Source organism: Artemia franciscana, chromosome 21 (assembly GCF_032884065.1).
Source record: "Artemia franciscana chromosome 21, ASM3288406v1, whole genome shotgun sequence".
In the NCBI taxonomy this organism is placed as follows: Eukaryota; Metazoa; Arthropoda; class Branchiopoda; order Anostraca; family Artemiidae; genus Artemia; species Artemia franciscana.
The window spans coordinates 12,913,055-12,937,330 of NC_088883.1; the positions used below are offsets into that span (position 1 = coordinate 12,913,055).

The window sequence follows — 24,276 nt, forward strand, 5'->3', positions numbered from 1 at the left end:
AATTACCCAGAAGATCATGTCGTCGAAGAAGAATAGACTTGATAATTATTTAGGATTTATACCCAGATCTTGTCTTCCAAAAACCTTTTCTCTTTCTTAATATTACACCCCCTCAAATACAAGAACTTCAGAATTTATCAAGTAGTTTCCCCCTTTTTTGATAACACAGTTCACATGTTCTTTTTCTTTTTCATTTTGTACTTTAAAGTTTCTACCCCCCCCCCCCCCCACAACACAAATTTATTGCGTATATAGAAGCTAATTTGACTAAGTCCACATTTAACATATTTGCTCCCCTTACCATTATATCTTGAAAAATAGCCTTATTTGTTACTGAATATTGGCCTGTTTTGTATTTTTTATAGAAAAATTAAAAACCAGCTAAATTGCCCCTCCCCGTCATTTTGAAAAATACATTTTTGTTCCCCTGTCCTCCGTACATCTTTGTGAATGAACATCACTGTTTAGAACTAAATCATTTGATTCAGCTTTCACTAAATACAGCCACAAGAAGTTAGGATGCTTAAAATAGCAGGAACTTTTAGCAAGATTCTGTTGTAGCACAGGTAGAAATGGAAATACACCATTTTATTTTCCATTTAATACTCATTCCAAATATAATGATTACCGCCGTTGTAATTACAACTCAGCCCCAATGCCTGAGCATACCTTAGACTATGTTTGTTCATTTTACTACTACTACTACTAATAACTCACTGCAGCACCAAGCCGCCTGAGGCCAACACAGCTACGCACGCTCCTCCTCCAACCTAATCTATTTAAAGCCTCCCTCTTTACACCCTCCCAGGAAGTTCCCATTTCCTTTAAATCCTTATTTATGACATCCTCCCAACCCAGACAAGGACGACCTGCTTTCCGTGTAGCCCCAGACGGTTGGCCAAAAAGGACAATCTTCGGTAATCTGTCATCCTTCATCCGTAGAACGTGGCCTAGCCATCTCAACCTTTCTTTCATTATAGCCCCAGAAAGCGGGATTGAAACACACTTTTCGTACAACCTACTGTTTGAAATACGGTCAGTCAGCCGGGTACCCAGAACAATCCGTAGGCAATTTCTCTGGAAGTTTGAATTACATTTTTTACTTATTTCTCATCAGCAACAATTTCCTAATTTGAAAAAAAAAAAAAAACAACAACAAAAACAGCCAAATCAGCAAACTTTTGCATCCAGACTAGGGCTTTATCAAGGCATTAGGAAAAGGGCAAAATGCAATTGTGACGGTAGCAACTATTATAGTTTGGAAAGAACTTTGAATGGGTTGTCAAATGGAATATGTCTTTTGGTACTTGTCTGATATAGCCCCGACCAATCAAGTTGTTCATACATTGACACATTGCAGAACTGGTTTTTTCGTTAGTTTCTTTCAGCTTAGCGTTGGACAAGACAAAGAGAAGTGACAGAATAGATCGACAATATATAATTTGGGCTATATATTTGCACATTAGGGTGGGGGGGGGAGGGTAAAGTAATTGAACAGTGTGAAGTTAGAAAGCGATTCTTATACAAAAACCTAATGTACTAAAACACAGCCTAAGTTTGCTTCTAAAGTATTATATTTTTATCTAACTTACATATATTTCATTAGGATTGAGCGTCAGAGAAAACATATTAGAAGAATATTAGGTTGGGGGGTATATCATACTCACAACCTATATAGACCCTATATAGGCTGTGATCATAATAGTACCTGTTTTTTTTTTGCTACCTGATTTCTGTGTGATTGCAGAAGAATTTCTGTGTGCTTAGGAATGTTGCAAGGCAACTCGACATAGAACAACAGAATGCACGTATATGAATATGATGTATTCATATACATCAACGTAACGCAATGATACGTTATCCACTGGATAACCGATGCATTAAATATTAAAATTATTGAAGAATTTTGGAACGTGGAAAACGAAGAACTAACGTGAGGATAAAACTACCGAATATTGCAGATGGTGAGTTATTGCAGAAGAGTACTGCCCAATGCACCAGACAGATGGGCGCAATTATTACTTAATTTTTTTAAGCATTTAGACAGATTTATAGCTCCATGGACAGTAGTAAAAGAACAATTATTTTTTTGTCGAGTAATCTAATATTTAATTCGGAGGAAAAATGCTTATAAACACGCAAACATTATGCAGTAATTTCAAATAAAAGCTTTTAATCTATAGGATTACGCATTGTCTATCACTAGCACCAATTAGGGTGTCTAAAAAACCCCTTTGTTGCGAGAAGTTATACTTCCCGGATGTTTTTCCATTTCCCATTAGTCCAAATTTAATTAAAGGTTTACAGTCCATACTTCCTCCAAATTTTCGATTTATATGAAGCGACTTGGCTGCAGCCACTCCAAAAGCTTTCGATTCGGATGCTGTTTTCACTGGATCTGGGTTACCCCCCCCCCTCCACCACCAAGAAATTTCCAGGTGAGGCTCACGACGCCCTGTCATGTCTTTTTCACCTCTGTACCAGTAGGCATGTGAATATAATATTTTACACTAAATAGAAAAAGATTGTCAATATAGGAGAAACACTGTTAGGAGGCATCTGCCCCCCCCCCACACACACAAAAAACAACATCCCCTACTTCATAGTAGCTGATACGCACTTGAAATAAGCTTCATCCGAAACACCTTTACTCAGGCTTAGTCAAAATGAAGGAAGATGAGAGATTAATCCTCAAACCAACCCCCCCCCCCCCATACCACTTTCTATATCTATCCATGAAGGTTCATGGAGAGTTGGAAAATTTGGACATTGAAATTCGCTCTTTTATGTATCGGGTACCAGGGCCAGGTCCAGGATTTTTTTCTATTTTTTTTTTGGGGGGGGGGGGGTTACAAAGGCAGTTTTTGGGGGGATGGGAGAACTGTAGAAAAATTAGAAACGCATCAAAATTTTTATATTCATTTTGTTACATTTTTACGAACCAGACAAACATTTCAGAGGGGGGAAGGTTCAAACCCCCTAACCCCCCTGTATAGGGCATTGCCAGGCACCCCCATCACTGCCGATAAAATAACCCACCGCCCCTCCTTCATAATAGCTGATGCTTGATTAAACATCACTAAACATAATTTCATGAATAATCAAGTAAATCAACTGACTGCAATCACTAAGGTAAATGTCCATATCAACTATTTAACTTGTATGAACCACGTGACTTATAGGAACGAATGAACCGTCATGCCACATTGTTTGCTCTGCAATTGGAAAGCTGAATATATAGTTTTGATACTCTAAATCGACCGGGTATCTCAGAATCTTAACCAATAGCAACTTGGTTGCTTTTGGTTGAAGAAAAATGACACTTTTCAGTGACGCGACTTTTTGATCCCTTAAAAGGGCATTAGAAATTTTAATTTCTGTTTTAATAAGCCCTCTCCCGATCTTCTAGGGACATCATATCGATATGATTACTCCTGTAGATGAAAACAAACAAACAAAAACAAATAAACACGCATTCTTGATCTTTCACTTGGGAAAAATGCAAAACTCCACATTTTCGTAGATATGAACCTATACTCTATAGTGGAATTCTCTGATATGCTGAATCTAATGGTGTGATTTTCATTAAGATGACTTGCCTTTTTGGGGGTGTTTTCAAAATAAAACTAGTAGCTTTTTACGGGTAACTTTCAACTTAATGAAAAATTTAAATATTTGGGATCAACATAAAAAGCCATTATTTTTATGTACTCAAATTTTTTTTAGAGTTTCGTTTACTGTTGGCCTGAGTCAATCCTTACTTCTAGTTCATGGTAACGATATTTACTTTTCTTTGAATAACTTTGTTTAAATTAATAAAACAAGCTTATTTCGAGACCATCGTCTACGTAAAAAGATTTGTGTATGGGTATATCAGAGTTTTTCTCGCAGAAAGGAGACACCAGAAAAACTTTTTAGGGGTATTATAAGAACAGGTGAGGGTGGATGAGGCCACAATCTTTCTGGGAGGGGCACCTTTGCACACTTAAACTAGACAAATCGAATTGTTTTGGGCAGCTATGCTGAATATCTGGATTATCTAGAGCTAGAGGGTCAACCCCGTCGTAACGTTCAAGGGTTGTTTGTGATTTATTAAAAACTTACTATATTGCGACTAATGTTCAAACGGCAATAAAAACTCTTTTCAGTAAAGCGCAAGTCGCCACTTCAACGCCTATGAGTGGAGGTTAAGCGAGGAGATATCCCCATTCCGACCCAGTTAGCTTTCACTCGTTTCAAGTTTCAACGTCATTCTTTACTTTTTTATGCTAAAATTATTTACATAAATTCAATTTCTGTCTTTTTTTCTTACGTAAATATAGTTTTTTTTTTATCCGAGAGTGAATTGACTGATCTATAAGGGCCAAATCCTCACTTTCAAAAGTAAAGCGACAATAAAAAAAAAAAAAAAAAAAAAAACGTATATCCTACCCCTTTAGTTCTGCCGGTAGTACAGATTCATGCTATGAGTTTTCAGTTGCTTGTGGCAGAATTGCTTCTGGCGTCAGGCCAAAGATACCAATCGGTTTGTGTTCCTAACAAGGAATTTCCTTTTTAATACATCTCTAGACAGGGTTGAACGATCCGCCTATCCCAATTTAGCCATATACTTATTTTGCATATGGTACCTAAGATTTTTATCTCTTACGGCACAGGACACCTTGTTTTGGCACTGAAACAGTGAGCCTAGATAAACAGTCATCTGGCGAAAAAGCTCCTTATCTGTACCCTACAGCCACGTAGTAGGCTTTTAGCACTGGAAAAAAAGACACCAGGAGACAGTAAGATATGTGTTCTTTGATTCCTGAGAAAATAGTATTATGAAATGAATCCCGGTAGTAATTACCATTTCCAGATAAATGCCGATTGGGAATTATTACTTTTTAGACAGGTTCTTCCAAACATAATTTTCAGTATTGTAGGCCGTGGTTCACTTATTACGCTCGCTGAAACCAATGAAAAAAACAATCAATGAAACGCCATAGTATTATTGCAGAGATACTTGCCCATTTACGCCACCTTGAACTATCTAAATGGGGCCACGCGTACAGAGGGAGGGCATTCCTCCCCCTGAAATCCAAAGATATTTGAAATTGCCCACATAGTTCCTTGATTCATCATAAAATCGCGCGGTCTTATTTTGTTTTTACGGATCTCCGGCCCCCTCCCAAAAAAAAACAACTACATACGTGTCTATTGAGAGGCCTTGAGTCAGATTTCCCATTAAAACCGACATACAATGTGGATTTAGATTTGAAACACAAAGGGGCAAATCTCCAGCATTTTTATTGGGGGGAGGGGGCAAGAGGGATTCATATCCGGATAGTCAAGGGGCATGGACTGTATAATATTTTTTCTCTCCAAGTTATTGGGGGCAACTCCTCCCCGCCAAACAGCGCCCCTTGGAACACCGCCATATAGTCTTTTACCTCTACAACATTTTCTGCGGGTTTAAATCATTTTATTACTTTTATTTTATTTTTTTATATGACCTTACAAATTTGTTGACAATAAATTACAATTATTATTATTATTATCATCAAATTTAAGTAATTATAGGATTTTTTTACTTCACCACAACAAATAATTAATTATAATAAAGTACATCTAAACTGCCAACCCACGGAATCACGATTAAATTCTTTGAGCTAATCAAAGCACACAAAAAAGAAATTCAAATTCTTTGTTTCTTCATATTTCAAAGCAATGAGACTGTACTTATAAAAAGGCTAAAGTTCAAGGTAGCAGAGAAAACAAAACTATTTAATAGTAAATTGCAAATAGTTTTTTTTTTGCAACCTCAGACAATTAAGAAAAACAAAGGAGGTAGCGAAGCATAATTACTTAATCAATAACGCGATTTATCACATAGACAGACTAAGATTATTTTGATAAATTGTTTAATATTGGGAAAAAATTCAACTCGTTAAGGGTTTTGCAACAAGGATGTAGTTCATGAGGTATTAAAAAAAAAAAAAACATTATTTAGGGTTCGTTGGTGACCTCTTGAAATAGCTTACAAGGATTACGACTCATTCAATTATCTTCCTCTGCTTCGTTGGATAGAGATCATTAGGTAATAGCCCATTTTCACCCTTTCTTCTGTCAAAGGACGAAATCTGCTTTCGTGTTGCAAGGCGTTCTTCTGAACAGCAATTATGCGAGAACACCATCTTGCGTTGTTTTTTCCTATTGCTATTCGACCATGATTCACTGTTTAATTATGTGGGTTATAACCAAATTAAATAATTAGGGACTTATCCATCTTCATTTATATGGGACGACTCAACTTGGGTTACAACAACGATAACAAGTGTGTTTAAAAACAGAAGGTTAGGAGCGACAGCTTAAATTGTGTCTAAAAGACAGCAAGAACGTGAAAACTAAAATAGAGCTCTTTCTAAGATTTGTAGTTTGGTTCTATTGCTATTAAAACTGCTTCAACTGCTACTGCGAGGAACAACTAGTAATAACTGTAGAGGCTTTTGTCAGATTATATCTCCGGTGCACTGTATTAATTCAACACTGTGATTTAGACTTGGACCATCTCTTCGGCAGAAGAGGGTGGGGATCATATGTTTTAGATATTTTGCAAGTAAAACCATGAAAGATAAAGCCGATTGCACTACTGCATATTACAGGACAGTTTATGACCGTGCCTCAAGGGGAGCTACTGATTGGCGTTTTACGAGACCTGGTGACCTTTTAATTAGAGCGATAAGTGAGGGTTAAGTTCATTCACTATAAAACATATTTTAGTAAACTGATCAAACAATTTTTTACTGTCTTAAAAACTTATAAACTAGTAACTGGCTCCTAGGCTTGACTTACTTTGGCTCTCATCTCCCAAAACACTCATCACCTACTTGCGAGCTGGAAGTAGTGTCTGTGTCTGACTGATTCTTCACAAACTCCCACTTCATATGTCCCTAACTTTTACAAGAATCCGATTCATCTCTCTCAGACTTTGGTAAAAACCTGATTCACCTATTTCAGACTGTAATATCCCACATGTGAGCTGGTCGTAATGTCTGTGTCTGACTGAATCTCGAGAAATTGCCACTTCACATGTCTTTAACTCTAAAAAGAATCGGATTCACCCCACTCTGACTTCAGTAAAAACCTAATTCAGACTCTAATATATCACTTACAAGCTGGTAGTAATGTCTGTGTCTGACTGAATCTTGATAAATTCCCATTTCATGTCCCTAACCCTAAAAAGAATCTAATCTCAGAATTTGGTAAAAGCCTAATTCACCTATTTGAGACTCTAAGATACCACTTGTGAGCTGATAGTATTTTCTGTGTTTGACTGAATTTTGAATAATTTCCACTTTATATGTCTCTAATTCTAAAAGTAATCCGATTTATCTCTCTCAGACTTTGGTAAAACCCTAATTCACATATTTCAGACTCTAGTATACCACTTTTTAGCTGGTAGTAGTGTCTGCGTCTAACTGAATCTTGATAAATTCCCACTTCCTAGAGCTTTGTGCAAGACAGAGTGGAAAAAAACACTTTGAATCACACATTTGATTTAAAGAAACGAATCTTCATCGACCTTTGTGCAAAACAGAGTACAAAACATTTTGAACCACACATTTGATTCAAAGAAACGTATCTTCATCGAGCTTTGTGCAAAAATGAGTATTTTTCGTTATTTTTTCGTTTTTAAATTTGTTTTTATTGTTCGTTACTTTTTAATTTTTTTAAATTTTAATGTTCTTGTTTTTTTATTTATAAATTTGTTTTCATTTTTCGTTATTTTTTCCATTTTTTAATTTGTTTTTCATTGTTCGTTATTTTTTCATTTTAAAATTTATTTTTATTTTTGTTATTTTTTCTTCATGTTTAATTTTTCCGTTATTATTTTTTTGGGGGCAGGGCAAGAATTTGGGGGAGGGGTATTGGGACCCTTGGAGGTAGGACATTAATGACCATGCAGTTGTCACTTTTCGATTCATTAAAATTCTGTTCGTATTATAAAACGTAGCCAATTTACTTTACCCAAGCACGTGTTTACTCAAGACCAGTTTCATTCAATTCGAAAAAAAGAATGTATTCCAACAATTAAATCGTCAAAATAAATATATTAATTTTCTTTGTTAATCATGTCCAGACAGGTACATGTAAATGAGATGCCGGTTGGATTATGCTAATGATGTGTCCCTTATAGTATGGTCATATAAGTAGGTCAATGGCCCAAATTAGATTGTCCAATCTTTAGAACCTCGGGAGTCTTACCTCTGGACTGCATACAGCATCACATCTGGAGCATTGTGTAGTACACTACTTGTATTTGTACATGTTTTGTTCTTAAGCACTCATTAATCAATTACATTAGAAAAGCTAGAAGCATGAAAATTTATGCAAAATAATTTTGGAAACATGAAAATGTAAAGAAGCTACAAGAATCCGAAAAATGTAAATTAAGAAAGACAAACAAATTAGGTAAGGTTTTGAATTTCCTGTACAAGGGAACTCAAAAAAGTATTCAGGCAATCGAAAAAATTCTTTAAGCTTGAAACATAAGAGAGGGGAATGGTGCTAAAATCGCCAATCCTGAAAATTTCCACCAGTTCCAATTAGTCACAATTGATAGAACAATATGGAGACCCAAAGATAGAATCGATGTGGGTTCAAATGCAAAAATTCCGAGTCCTAATTCCGAAGTAAATATCAAAGAAAACTTCAATGTCTACAGAGCCGCTGCAACGGAGCGAAATTCAAAATTTTTGGGGCCAGCGTTAAAAAAAAAAAACAACTATCTTTCTCTCTCTCTTCTTTTTTCTTTGTCTTCTCTTGATATGGAGCGCCGAACTAGACGTCTGGAGAATAGAAGATAAAGGCGTGACTTTAATACGCAACAAATATATCTTTCAAATCGGATTTTATCGCAAATACCTTTATAATAAGTAGCAAAACACGATGGGGGTTAGCACAGAGTCGTGAGCTTAATACAATCCTCCAAGTCATTCTGGTAAATTACTTCTGCATAGCCATACCTTAGATTTATATGAAACCAAATTATATAATTAGTGAACAAACCGACCACCTATCCATTTTCAATACAATCTAGATTATTGTAATTGTTTCTTACTATGGCCAAAGTTCATTAAGCCAGATACTTGGAAAAAGTTTCTAAGTAGTAAATACAACAATGCAACTTGAACTAATGTAATTATAATCTCACCAAAAACTAATCTATAACGTGAGAGAAACATGATAGAGAGAGAGAGAGAGAGAGAGAGAGAGAGAGAGAGAGAGGGAGAGAGAGAGAGAGAGAGGGGGGGAGGACAGGCAGACATAAGACTGAAAATATACAAGTATAAACAAGAAAAAATGTGACATTTTATGACAGAAAAAACTTTTGGTTTCCAGCTTTCACCTTCCCCACAAGAAAAAGTTTTGTAGACTACAAAGATGTTCAATGGGTATCTACGAATCACAACCAGGCTTCCTTTGGCTCCCCTTTCTGGGCAAGAAAGAGAGAGGAGATAGCAAAATGGTTTATAAAACGACAGACTCAATAGGTAGAATCGTATTACATTATCTTTTTAAGTAATAAATTAATTTCCAAGAATCATATGACTTTTTCGTCGGCTTTTAAAATATGTATCTTCTATTATAGGTGCACACAGATAAAGCTCACGAGAGGGCTCACTAGGCTCAATGGATTTTTGTCTATTTGGATTAACTTCACAACATTTTTTGGAGGACTAGGATTCTTTGAGAATAAGGGTAAATCCACCTCCTTGTTTTCCTATACCAACATCTGCTCTCATATCTCCAGTCCATCTCAATGTCTCCTCATTTGTCAAGTTGTGTTGCAAGAGCGACACTTTGGTTTGTCGTGTTTTTTTTTTTCCTAGCACTCCGATTTCAGCTTATTCCTAGAAATTGGTAAGGGTCTAGCCTCTGCGGTTTTTCTGGAAAGTGTGGACCTTAGGCCGGATTGATGAATATGACTTTGCATTTTGGAAAGCTTTGCAGAGCTCTTGTCTGGGGCCAAAAAGGATGGTTTTTGCTTGTTCTTGAGCCAGAGCCTATAGTTTGTGAAGTGAAGTGGAATTTTATAGCCTATGTCAGAGAGAACTATCTGAAGTTATGCAGTCAAGCTTTCGTTTCATCAAACCCAGTTTCTGCTTTCGAGTGGAAAGCTCTGTTCTAGCCGGCAAGCAGGCAGGCACCAGTTTCAAATTGAAGGTGGATTAAAATCTATAAGTGTTAAATATATGCGGCAGTTACAAGGCCCCACGGCCAATATATCTTCTCTGAGTGATAAATAGAAAAACTTAAAGAAACAAAAAAGTAGGGACCGAAAGGGCTGCCATTTATTGTTTCTACACATTTCTGTTCGTTATTTCAGCGGAAGTTTATCAATGGGTTTTTGGCACTTGGGATTGCAGTAGAGAAATGGTATCAGATGTGCCTCTTACAATTTAAACGTTTTCTCATTACTAAAGAAATTAGAGATTATCCTTTGCTCCTTACTAAATGATGACGTTAGAAACTTAGCCTACGGCAAAAAAGTCAACTTTTGAACTAAGACAGATAGATTTTTTTTTCGACGGCAGTCGATAGCTCTTGATGAGCTGAGGGGTTTGCAACTTTTGCGAGTTGGTGTAGCTAGTATTTATTCTAAGATCTTTACAGATTAACAACTTCAGCGGTTAATCGAAGCAAGGAAATAAAACCAAGTGCTGCTCTTGCAAGACTTTACTCGGCGAAGCCGAACAAAGGTTGCCGCAACATTTCATGTTTCCCATGCAACGTAGATCTAGTTTTTCTTAGTATTTTTACGGCATAAGATGTCCAGAATGACTCACAAAAACAAATCTTGTTAGAAGTTTACAAAAACTAATCTTGTTAGAAGTTTAACAAAAATAAAGTATCAGTCCCAATGAAAACTTGAATGATTCACGGCTAGTATCTCGTCCAATTCCCTTTCTTTTATTTATATCACGTCTTAAAAGGCAAAAGAAGGCATTCATAACACGCACAATGACCCCTTCTTGTGCCAGGTTCTATGACTATATTAGTATACTATCTACCTTAGTTCTTCCCAAGGAATGACGCATGGACGGATGCTACATAGACTTGTCTATTAATAAATGAAGTAACATCATTTTTATACGATCCTAATAAGGGCTTATGCCAGATTTGCCTCTCATTCAATCGGACTATCTGTCTTGGCCTTCTCTGAAATTAGCTATGGCTTGATGACCACAACTACTTGATTTTAATTCAAATTGTACTTGTATGCAGGCACGTACACAGGGATTTACTTCGGGGGGGGGAGGGGGCAAAACCTTCGAAACAGTAGATATAAAGTAGCACCTTTTTAATAGTAACTAAATAAATGCAAAAAGCACTTATATCGGAAAATACAGACGAACTTTAATCAGTAGTATTGTAGCGGATGGGGGAAGGAGACTGAGGCCTCAAAAGTACGTTTTAGACTCAGGTTATGTTCATAGCGATTTAGAACCAGTGATTAATCTATTATATCCCACTGAAAGGGAAATTTTAGAGTTAATAGTGCAATATGGGTGCTGTGGGGGTAGTTCTTCTATTGCAAAAACGCCCATTTAAATGAAAAATGATAGTTTTCAAAATTGATCCATTGAAAGCTGTACTTTATCCTGAAAACACCATAATATCAAGGATAATCCTATTTTGCTGTGGAAAGCAAACTCTTTTTTACAAAACAAAATAACAGTACAATCGCTAATTACTTCAAAGAGGGTAAAAAGTTAGACAGAAAATGGGTTAATAATTGGGAAGCGACTTGATCAGATAATTGCATGCTGTAAAATCCCAAAAAAAGTTTCATACATGTATTTAGATTCTTAAAAAATGTCCTACTTTTGCCAGAAATCCCAAAAACCATGGGGAAATTAAACATTTCGAAAAATTTCAGGGGGGGCGGGCCCGAAGGCCCCCCCCTGCGCACGTGCCAGCTTGTATGATATGCTCCCTGCCTAATATTCTTCTAATATGTTTCTCTGACTCTCATTTCTAATAAAATATACCAAAGTAAGATAAAAATATGATCTTATAGAAGCAAATTTGGGCTATATATTTGCACATTAGAGGGGTGAGAGGTAAAGTATTGGGGTCTACACGCCTAATGTGTTAGGTATAATTATTATGCATATTATGAAGTAAGAAGTGTATTCTCACTTCAAACTGTCCAAATACTTTACCCCCACCCCCAACCCTAATGTGAAAAATATAAAGCCCAAATTATATATTTGCCATAGATTCTGTCACTTCTCTGTGCCTTGTCTCAGGCTAAGCTGAAAGAAACTAACGAAAAAACCAGTTCTATCATGCGTCAATGAATAAACAACTTGAGCGGTAGGGGGTTTTTCACACACGTACTAGGCCATAATTTTGTGGTTCTCCATACTTACAAAAGGATACGATTTGGAACCGGATGTGATCTGCTTAGCCATACAATGACATCCAGGTAAGTATGTACACAGAGAAGGAGTAAAGTGCAACTCCCTCCAGAGTAAATTTTGGCAGTTTCCTCTACTGTCTGCTGAGCTCCCAAATATCTTTTGGGCGCTAAAGATCCCATATAATATACTCAAGTACCGAGAATGTCAAAATAAATTAGATCTATTCATACCTGAAAACCACGATTTTCTAAGATTAAAAGTTAAGAGATTTTTAGGTTACCGCAATAATTTCGCCAGTGTTACCACGTCTGATCCGTGAGAATAAATAGGTACACTTAATTGGTTAATTTTGTCCGCAAAAAATTTCAGGTCTATTCATACCGGAAAAACACGATTTTCTAATATTTTCTGTTGATTTTTTTCAAAGTTGAAAATGTTTAGGTCAGCACCACATTTACACCAGTGCTTCCACGTTGAAAGTGAAAATAAATAGGCAAAATTAATTAGTTGAATTTCGTCTGCAAAAATTCATGCCTATTCACACCTAAAAATACGATTTATAAGATTATTTTGTTGGTGTTTTCAAATTTAAGACATTTTTCGTTCAGCGCCACAATTTCGTCAGTGTTTCCATGTTGATCCGTGAAAATAAATAGGCTGAGTTAATTAGTTAAATTTCGTCTTCAAAATTCAGATCTATTCCTATGTGAATAATATTTTTCTGTTTTTTTTTTCTGAGTTAAGAAATTTATCAGTCAGCGTCACAATGTCGCCAGTGTTACCACGTAGATCCGTGAAAATAAATAAAAAACTTAATTAGTTAAATTTCGTCCACAAAAATTCTGGTCTATTAATGCCTGAAAACCACGATTTTATAAGATTTTTCCTTTGGTCGTTTAAAAGTTTACGACAGTACCACAATTTCACTAGCGTTGCCGCGTTCAAGCCGTAAAAATAAAAAGGCAAACTTAATTAGTTATATATCCGATAAAATTGTAACATTGACAACCAGTTAATCCCCAAGACAATTACACCTTTAATAGTAAGCAACAACTTCTTAATCTGTTTACATTTTCATTTTTAATACTTAAATGACTAAAAACATGCTTGTAAAACTAAGAAAAAATCACTTGGGCTTGAGGCGTAGTTCCCAAAAGCCCGAATTCAAGTAGCAAATTCCTTCAAATATTAAAAAAAAAAATTATTGCATTGAAAATATTTTCAGAAAATAAGTTTCATAAGAAATAATGTCGGAAACATCAAATTTTTTGACAAATTTGGCTCTTTTCTCACATTTCAAAGACATCACACTAAATAGGCAACCGTCCATAACTGCCAAATCCCAATAATTAAAATGATAGGGAAGAATCGAAAATAGGTAAAAACAAAGTGCGAGATGTATGCCCTTTTCATCATATTTCTGCAATTCTACAGGCCAACCAACAATGATAATGACCTAACCTAACCTTAAAATTCTCTTAATAAGAATGTTAATAGCTTGAATATTTTATTTATAAACAATGTTGAATATTTTAAATGCACTGTGGAGCCTAATTCTGGACACACATTTAGAGCTTGAGCAAAATCTTGGAAAATACTGGGTCCCAACAGGGTGGATACTGGTTTTAAAGTTAGAAGAAAAGATCCAAATCATAGACGAACTCAATCTTAGACTTACAGTTTTCTAAACTTACAGTATAGACTTACAAGTTTTCATATCTTATCACGTCTCATAGTTCAGATGTTTTTCTACAATTAGCCATGACTTTATGCGCACAACTATTCCATTTTAATTCAAAAATCAACGGACTCGGTCGAGGCCTTTGGCCTCAATGATTTTCTTCTCACTCAATTCTGTCTTGGCTTTTTCTATAATTAACCATGACTTGATGCCCACATCTATTCCATTTTAATTCATATATAAAATGACAATAAAATTATATTCATAATAAAATTCAGATATATATATATATATATATATATATATATATATATATATATATATATATATATATATATATATATATATATATATATATATATATATATATATATATATATATATATATATATATATATATATATATATATATATATATATATATATATATATATATATATATATATATATATATATATATATATATATATATATATATATATATATATATATATATATATATATATATATATATATATATATATATATATATATATAATATATATATGTTATATATATATATATATATATATATATATATATATATATATATATATATATATATATATATATATATATATATATATATATATATACATATATATATATATATATATATATATATATATATATATATATATATATATATATATATATATATATATATATATATATATATATATATATATATATATATATATATATATATATATATATATATATATATATATATATATATATATATATATATATATATATATATATATATACAAAGTATAGAATTTATGCCCTTTTCATCATATTTCTGCAATTTTACAAGGGATCCAACAATGACAATGAACCCCAAAGACCAGACTTAGTCTCGTATCAGTTTCAGAGTAAATTAATAATGGAGTAAAAAAAGTCGCCTTAATTGAAACACCCAACATGAACAAACAATGACCATGCTTACTTAGGGTCCACCGCAATCAAAAAAAGAAGAACAATGACCAACAAAAATGATAGACTCAATAGCCGTCATCATCATCATAAAAAAGAGTCACGAGCTACATCGCGAAAATCGACTTCCAGTTTAAAGACTGCTATCATTTTAATCAAACAACAGGAGCAACCCGGACCCTGCTTAAAATAGTCAATTTCTATCCACCATCCATCACTATGACACCTGAATGTGCACTGTCACAAAGGTGGTGACATTTCCACTTCAATATAAAAAACAAATACTTGAATAGCAACTTTGATCATGACGTAATGATATCGCTTATAGTGAAATAAGTAGCTGATCAAATCTTCCAAGCATAAAATTAAGGGGTTACACCATCGTTTCTCAATACATAAGAGATTGCAGTCGGACAGAAAAAATAAACAATTTTGCAGGAAAGGATTTTTTTATCTATTAATTAATAAACTTTAACCCAACACATTTATAAAATCAGCATACAAATGCAGGATTATAAATATTAAAAAAGGATTGTACACACATTGATGAAAAGGTACGAAGATAACTACCGATCACTCTTCTGAAGAACATATAATCAGCCATAAATTATTATTATTATTCCAGTGTTGGCCGAGACACTTCAAAGCTTGAGAAACGTTGGATTAGATAGAGCAGCTGTTAATACAAATGCCTGGTTGAAAAATGGTTGCATTTCTACCTCAATGCACTGTGACAGCGGTGATGGAACCCCCTTATGAAAACATCATAAAATTCAACTATTAGCCCAAATAACAATGTCCCCTCCACAACTCCTCGCTCTTTAAGCTAAATTTTAATTCTTTGTCGCAACTCTACTTAAAAAAAAAACTTTAGGGTAAAGAACGGGTTATTGAGGAGGGGACAGCCTCTTTCATAAATGGAATAATTTCTGTTCGTTTTAAGTTTTAATATCGCTCCTTACTTTCAGTCAAAAGCCTTATTTTTTTTGTTTAATTTCTGAACGTTTTTCAACTAACGCGGGTTCGAATTAACTCACCGTACATGAAAAATTTAAACAATTGTACATTAATTTGGAAGATTTATTCCTTATTTGAAGAGTTGCCCCCTCCTCAATACCTTGCTCTTTTGGACTTTTAAAAAGCTTCCTATTTTAATTAAACGGTCCTCGTGTTTCGGCTATAGCAACCATTCAAACTTTAGCGCAAAGAGTAAAATATTGAGGAGAGGGTAACTCTTCATATATGGAATAGTTTTTGTTGGTTTTTCAAATAATACCGGTAAATCTGGAAACTAACCTCTATGAAATATATCCATCTCCCTCACAGACAACTCCTCCGTGGAAATTTCATCCAACATAGAGTGCAAACCCCCCTCCCCCGTCAAATTCCCTCCAGAGAGTTCAATCCTCTTTGAGAATCCCCCTCCCTTTAAAATTGCTTGCAGACGATTCAGCCTGCACATTCTTACTTTTGAATAACATTTGAATCTCTACTCGGTTTCTCGATCACTCGAGAAATGCCCCCTTCCCTAGAAATTATTTCCCAGAAAACAAAACACGGAGAATAAATCCTCTGGATACTTCCTCAGGAACATCTCCACATGAAAAATTTGGCAAAGAGAATATGAGACAATTAAAAAAAAGTCGTATAGTAATTATGTTAAATCCCTTAGTGTAACCTTCCCCTGGAATATTCACCACCCAGACATTTCCCTCCCGAAGAAATATTCTCCCCATAAAAATCCATCCCAGGCACATCCCCCCTCCCAAAAAAATGGCTGTTTACTTCCCAATAACAAATATTATAAGCAAACAATGGACGAATTTCATAACTTGCAGGACTCTCCCCACGGACTATGGGGGGGGGGGTCATTTTACACCTTAAGACATAATTATTTAATTTTTCAACTATACTGAACAAAATGGATATCTAAAAATTTTGATCAGATAGTTTTTGGGGAAAATGGGCGTGGGAGGGGGCCCAGTTGCCCTCCAATGTTTTTGGTCATTTAAAAAGAGCGCTAGAATTTTTAATATCCGTTCGAATGACCCCTTTTTCAATATTCCATGACCACTGGGTCGATACGATCACCCCTGGGGAAAAACAATGAAGAAAATAAAAATAAACACACATACGTGATCTTTCTTCTGGCAAAAAATACAAAATTTCACATTTTGCCAAATAGGATCTTGAAAATTCTAACGTAGGGTTCTCTGATACGATGAATCAGATAATGTGACTATCGTTATGATTCTAAAACATTTAAGGGACGTTTCCCCCCGTTTTCGAGAATAAGGCAAACTTTCTCAGGCTCGTAGCCTTTGATGGGTAAAACTAAACTTAATGGAACTGATATATTGGAAATTATTATACCTGTTGGTATCAAAATTTCCAATACTTACAGTTTCGGTTACTATTGAGCCGGGTCACTCCTTATTTACGGTTCGTTACCACGAACTGTTTGATTATTATTTTGCATATACTTAGTAATATCATTGCTATTCTTTTTATTTAGTTTGATGTTTCAGTAGGAACTATGCAGTTATCTCTCGGTACTCTTTGTCATGCATTCGTCTATGTTGCAAAGGAATTGACAAGTTTTGGCAATAAGTTATGGAAACTTATATGTCTTAAGGAAAAAAACAAGGAATTGAGGATTTTCAATGTTATTAACGCTCATACTTTATGACAATGCATACCAAGGGGACATAATGTTATTTTTGACAATATATAGTACGGGACACACATTTAAGCAGTATTCGATGTCCACCCCCCTGGTCTGTCAAACAAAGATGCTGTATGATCAAATTGGACAACTAAAAACGTGTCTGTTTAATACAAACATAACCAAGAAAATTAAAAAAAGGGATATTTTAGTAATCTATTAAAGACTTTTTTTTATCGATCATCTTTGTTATAATCTAATTGATTATTGTTATACTATTTATTTTGGTATTTGACTGCCCAAGCTGAAGAGGGCCCAGATGCATTGATAGTCGAAAATGGTTTTAAGAGACGTAGAATAATGAAAAGAGTAGTTATTGATGATTAGTTAACCACAATGATTCCAAGCCAAATTGAACAGTTTTTATATTATATTCAGGCATGATTAAAAATATATTTTTTTTTGACAGAAGAAAATATAAAACTAAAATATTAAAGCTTTGAAAAACGGCGCTTGTTGTAAAAAATTTCAAATTTTTTCCCACGTGATTCTGGGATATGACAAAAATTATCAATTATTTGGAGCCGATAGAAAACCTACAGTCAAGAACATGTTAAGAATTCATGAGTTTCAGCATCTATAAAGAAAATAAAAAAAAGAGAAAATTAACAACAAAAAGAAAGATGGCACAGATGGTGTATGTATAAGATAGCATTTTAGGCGAAGCACTAGATGACCTATTAGGGTAAACAGCGCTTCCCTAACGAAAATATTTTTAAAGGAAGCAGGAGTACCATCTGAATGACAAATTTAAGAATACTTTCAAATATCAATTCCTGAAAATCTCTGCAAGTTTTATTGACTAAGCGTGATTAGTTTCTTTGAAGTATTAAAGAAAGTACATCCGGAAAGTGATTCTTTACCATATGCAAGAGAATATTGAGTACACTATGACGAGTACGTTATAACTTTTCATTCTTAAAAAAAGACTTCCATTGACATATGCACATCCACTCTTTATCATAATTGTCAAGTACAATATAAAGTATAAGTACGAATTGTAACAGACAAATAGAATCACACATTGAGATTGGAGCCAGACCAATGCCGGCATCTTTGCTCTACAACAGAAAGATATGACTTCTCCGCTAAGTTCTTTGATGAGCTTATGGGGCACAAACACAAAACTAGTGTTGAAATGCAGTTACAGACAAAATAAATCAGACGTCCGGGGTGCTGAGGATCATACCTTAAGCAGGAACTAGAGAACAATACAATTGATAGCTTTTCGGACGACAGACACAAAGAAAAACGAAGAATTGTCAAAAAGAAGAACTGTCAAACAGAAGAAGAAAAACTGTCAAAAAGATGACAAAAAGAAGAAGAAGAACTGTAGCATATACTCTTTTGTGAGAACCTCTACTCATGCCGCAGGGTGAATCAAGACAAAAAATAAAAACTACATTTAAAGCTTCCCTGACAGTTACAACTCGTTGATCTCCCAGCCGTGAGACAAATCAGGGTGAAGTTTCTTATAATGAATGGTAACCAACTGACTCCAAGTGCAAAAGTACTCCGGGTAAGTTCAAGCATAAACTACTCGTTGTATGACCTCAACGGGCATCTCTCTCTCTCCTTTGTTGGCAAATCTCTTCATGGACTCTATTGAAACCTCCGCTATACATAGTTTTAGGCTCTCCCCTTGTTTCTGGGGAAGATTCAAGGACGATGTGGTTTGCATTTGGAAACACGGTTTAGAGTCTTTAGACCTTTTCAATAAACATTTAAATAGTTTCGATAAAAATGTAAAATTTACAGTTGAGTTTGAAGAAAATGACAAACTACCTTATATTGATGTAATACTGATTAAAAGTGATTTCCATTTACTGTTCTCAGTATATAGAAAGCCTACACACAGTGATAGGTATTTGAACTTTTATTTGTGCCACCCTATACAAAATACCCACCCAAAAGGTTCTTAGACCTTTTCAATAAACATTTAAATAGTTTCGATAAAAATGTAAAATTTACAGTTGAGTTTGAAGAAAATGACAAACTACCTTATATTGATGTAATACTGATTAAAAGTGATTTCCATTTACTGTTCTCAGTATATAGAAAGCCTACACACAGTGTTAGGTATTTGAACTTTTATTTGTGCCACCCTATACCAGTGAAACGAGGGGTTGTGATTGCACTGGTGGATCAGAGCTTTCAGAATTTGTTCCCAGGAGTTTTTAGATTATGAATTGTTGTATTTGAAAGCTATTTTATTTTGTAACATTCACCTGATTAAATTCATTGATAAAATAATAAAAAATAGACGCATTAAACATAACAATAGGGTTATTGGAGTTTCGCAGTTTTCAGAATTAGATATACCTAAAAGTTTCATTTCTTTGCCTTATATATCTATTTTGGGGGAAATGCTTAAACGAATTTTGCGTAAACATAACATTGATACATGTTTCCAATCATTGAGACCATCAGGTAGTTTTTTCCTTAATTCTGGGAAGGATTTAACCCGGGGGGATTTAGTTAGTGGGGTGTATAAAATTCCTTGTTCTTGTGGAAAGTTTTATATTGGTAGAACTCACCAACAATTGATTGAAAGATTTATTGAGCATCGCAACTCATTAGAAAAAAAACCTACAATTAAGCAAGCCTCCTGAAAATTTTGTTTCGGCCCTTGCTGAACATACATTCTTTCATCCTAAACATTTTATATAATTTGATGAGGCCACAGCTATTTCTAATGATAGGGTTTTTTGTTAGTAGTCGATAAGGGAATTAAAATTTTACACAATCACCAGGGGATAAGATTACCTACTGGACCAAAAAGAGTTACTTCAATATTAGCTAACAAGAGGATTATTTGTTAACAGAATAGTTAACTTAGTTTCAATTTTTATGATTTTTCCTCAGTTGCTTGTATACTCTTATTGAAGTAACTCTAATAGCTTCCTTTCCCTATGTGGACGAGTTGCGACAATTGTATTTATTAATATCGGTGATGGTTTTATTTGTTTTTAGTTTAGTGTTTTATCTTGTGCTGAGGACACCACTTCACATACAGGCGAAATATCCGCGTTGTCTTGGTATTTCATCTCTTTTCTCTCTGCTGGCCGCAGTCTCGTTTGATGTTTTTTCATTGATTTTTATCTCTCTTTGTTGTTTGTTGGGTGTGGTCGGTATAATACGTAAGAACCTTACAGACTATCACAGCACTGACTCTTACATCCTTAATTTTCAACTTTCCACACAATTTTTTTTTGCACTGGATTTATGATTTCATGCAATACACCGATTTTTCTCGCAAGAGAAAGGGCAAAACGGTTTTTGAGCAGTACTTGTTGCGGGAACAACGGATTTAAGGTGAGAAAAAGAGTAATACCTCAGAGCTTGTTTATAGTCCTCGATTAGCTTCTCCTTTTCTTCTCTTGATTCAACCCAATATCGACTTGGACAAACAAAGTCAGATTGAACACGGCACTCCGGACATGACCTGAAAGAATTGTTAGCTGTGAGAACAGGCATACTCTAAAAAAAATGTGCCATATTAAATAATAAAAAAAAAATTGTGATCATGGGCGCAGGGAAGGGGGCAGCTGCCCCCCCATAGAATTTCGGAGTTACATTAGATATTAACGAGAACTTTTCGTATGTTGGAATTTTTCTGTGGGATGTCCACTCGTAAATGGTTGAAAAAATTGGAAATAAACAGAAATTTCCAAACATCGTTTCCACTATCAATATTTATGTTTTGATATTGAATATCGATTTTTGGTCCGGTATATACATAGATGACTGGCCTATAATTGGCATGTTTTAACTTTTTAATTATCAAAGAATTAATTTAAGTGATATGGATTTGCTGAGTATGCCAAAGCAAAATAGCTCATTCAATACCATCCTTGAATAAGACAATTAGAAATACTCTACCACTTTTCAATCTGGATGCCTCTATCCAAGTGGTCAAAAGCGCCAAACCTAGGCCACCCAGTACTGGTTCGGCTGTCTCTGGCTTACACTTACCCACCTGACAAAAGAAACAGAAAAGTGGCCAAGGAAACACTAAAACTTGTTTTTCGGCTACAAAACTATGAAAGAATATGGTTAGTATAAAAAACTACAAAACCAATTAAGTAAGGTTAAAAAAAACCTATAGAGTATTAAATTTGAATTATAAATTGACTGATCACCAACAAAAGTAAACTGCTCTTCTAATCTTGATGTTCCACCTGTCAGTGGTTGTTGTTTCATTTCAACTTCTGTCTTTAAGGCACTATTCTTCTCGTCAGTTAGCGCAAAGTCTTTTACTACCATCTCCTTCAGAAAATGGACCTTAGGTTCTTCAGTTGCTACTTCTTTGATAATGATAATATAGTGAACAGGATTCTCTTTCCTGCTCTTCGGCTCAGCCAGAATGCAATCACCAACCTTGACTTTCTCAGTGTCAAATTAGAAGTTGCAGGTAGGGGGCTGTCTTCAACGTCCATAGTGGAGTCTGAAGAGTTGTTGTACACAAGATCATCTACGTCAGAATCGTCACTCCAACTGCAACTCTTGTTACGAGAAAAACAGTTTTTGCTTTTTAGCATTTCACTTCTCCGACTTCCTGCCTTGACAGGACTAGGGGTTTCTTGGCAGATACAGATATTTATCCCAGCAGTAATGCGTTCTTTCGCAGGGGTGTCAGTGAATACTTCTGACTTTTTCATATTTGTTTCCTGTTGATTTTTCGTGTCGAGCCTTTTGGAAAAGGGTTTTCATAGACAATTTCTCTTAACGAATCATCGGGATCTTTGTTAAAAAAAGTGTCTAAATGTCACACAGGACTTGTGCTGAGAATAGAGACTTCCCTGATAAGCGGCTCACTGTGGTAGGCATTCTGTCTGAGACGTATGACGAGAGAAACTCATAATCCTCGAAGGCATTTCTGTTGGTGGAGTGGAACCCACTTGCTCTGAATCTACTGATTATATTCTCAGGAGTGAAAGCCTTTCCCAGCAGCTCAGCAATGTTATATGCTGATGTAGTTTTACATTTATGGACAGTCATAAAACTTGCCGCTTCTTGGTTGTAGTAGGGCTTAAGAGGCACATTGACTGTCTTTTCTAGAGGCTGTTTCTTTGTGAGTAGAGTGGGGAGGAGCAGTTAATAGTACAACGCCATTATTTTCGGCTGGATCAAGCAATTCAATGGTATATCGCTGACCTCGTCATCTATTTTCAGAAGAAAACTTGAATGATAAAACACTGCAAATAAAACAAAAACGGGAGACAGTTATCCCATTCAGCCAGAAGCATTTTCAGAGCCGATCACGATGGTTCCTGGTGAAACTCCCTCAAGTAAAATCTCTGGGTACTGTTTTCCGGAGGGAGTAAGTAGAGGACGGACTATGTTTCCAATACATAAATCGTGGTCATCTGACCTCTTTCTGGTAACTTGACCTTCTATACTTACTCCTGGCCTCACTGTGCAACGATCTTACCAGGCTTGTGGATGTTTTTCAGCCGATTCGCCAACATTCCAAAGTACTTGTTGTCTGAAAATGTATTTATCTATGCCTCGCTCCAGATTGTCAAAGAAAGCTTCTACACTATGACGATTGAAAGAAGCTGCCCGTCGTAAGCTTGTACCTTTTGGCGTTCTTACTGATAGAGTTTCAAGACGATCCGTAAATCTACGGTACCAATCTTTACCTGCAATTCTTCCACCGTTTCTGCCAACTTGACATTTCCTTATATCAGGCACTTTTATGCTTTTAGTCATGGCATAAGGGTATGCAAATTTACGCGCTTCTAGGGCAGTACAGACGAAATGCGTATCAGGTATCGTTTTCAAGTAACTTTACAGTTCATTTTTTTGTTCCTCTGTAAGTATTTACCATGTGTTGTAACAAGATTTAAAAAGAAACTCCAGATTTTGTAGAGGAATATTAAGCTTCTCAACTTCTTCATATAGTCTTTCAGCGTTCTTCTAGGGACACCAGTGGCACTTGCAGAGAGTCTGACTGACTTACTGTTGACTAAGACAGAATAAACTGCTGTTTTCTTTTCTTCTGGATCCCAGCCGCTTTTCTTTCTTTTCTCCTCTGTTTTACTTAAACCATTTTTATCTTGAATGCAATTTAACCGGAAAAAATAGAATTTCCGTTCACCCACTGGTCTGACAGGGTTAAACAACGCCAAAAGCTTTGGTTCTTAGCTTGCCTTCAGCCTTAAAACATGCTGTTTACACAGCTTTTAGAGGCATAGCCCAATTTCGGCAATATTTGTACGGCATGCCGAACATACCCCGGATATTGTAGCCAAACGTGGGAATTCGCTACCCCACGGGATGAGAAAATGCTAACAGCGAACCGGTGAAGATTGCCGTCTCGGAAGCTGCCAAAGACAAGCAAATAGTAAGAGAGTAGCGTGAGTTTATGGCTTTTCTAGTATTCGTAATTAGGTGTAGGCCTTCAGATAAAAATTGAACAAAATTCCAGATTTAATCACCATAAAACGTGATCCAATCTGATATTTTTTGTAAAAGTA

The 24,276-nt window shown here is 35.2% G+C and overlaps 1 protein-coding gene across 1 annotated transcript in view; it reads right to left on the reverse strand.

Annotated features, from left to right (window-relative positions):
- Positions 1-24,276, reverse strand: part of LOC136040826 (probable E3 ubiquitin-protein ligase makorin-1) — a 236,682-nt gene that overhangs the window by 20,043 nt on the left and 192,363 nt on the right. The window contains exon 6 of the mRNA XM_065725160.1: positions 21,129-21,239. Coding sequence (XP_065581232.1) covers positions 21,129-21,239 — 111 coding nt within the window. The remainder of the gene's footprint in view (positions 1-21,128; positions 21,240-24,276) is intronic.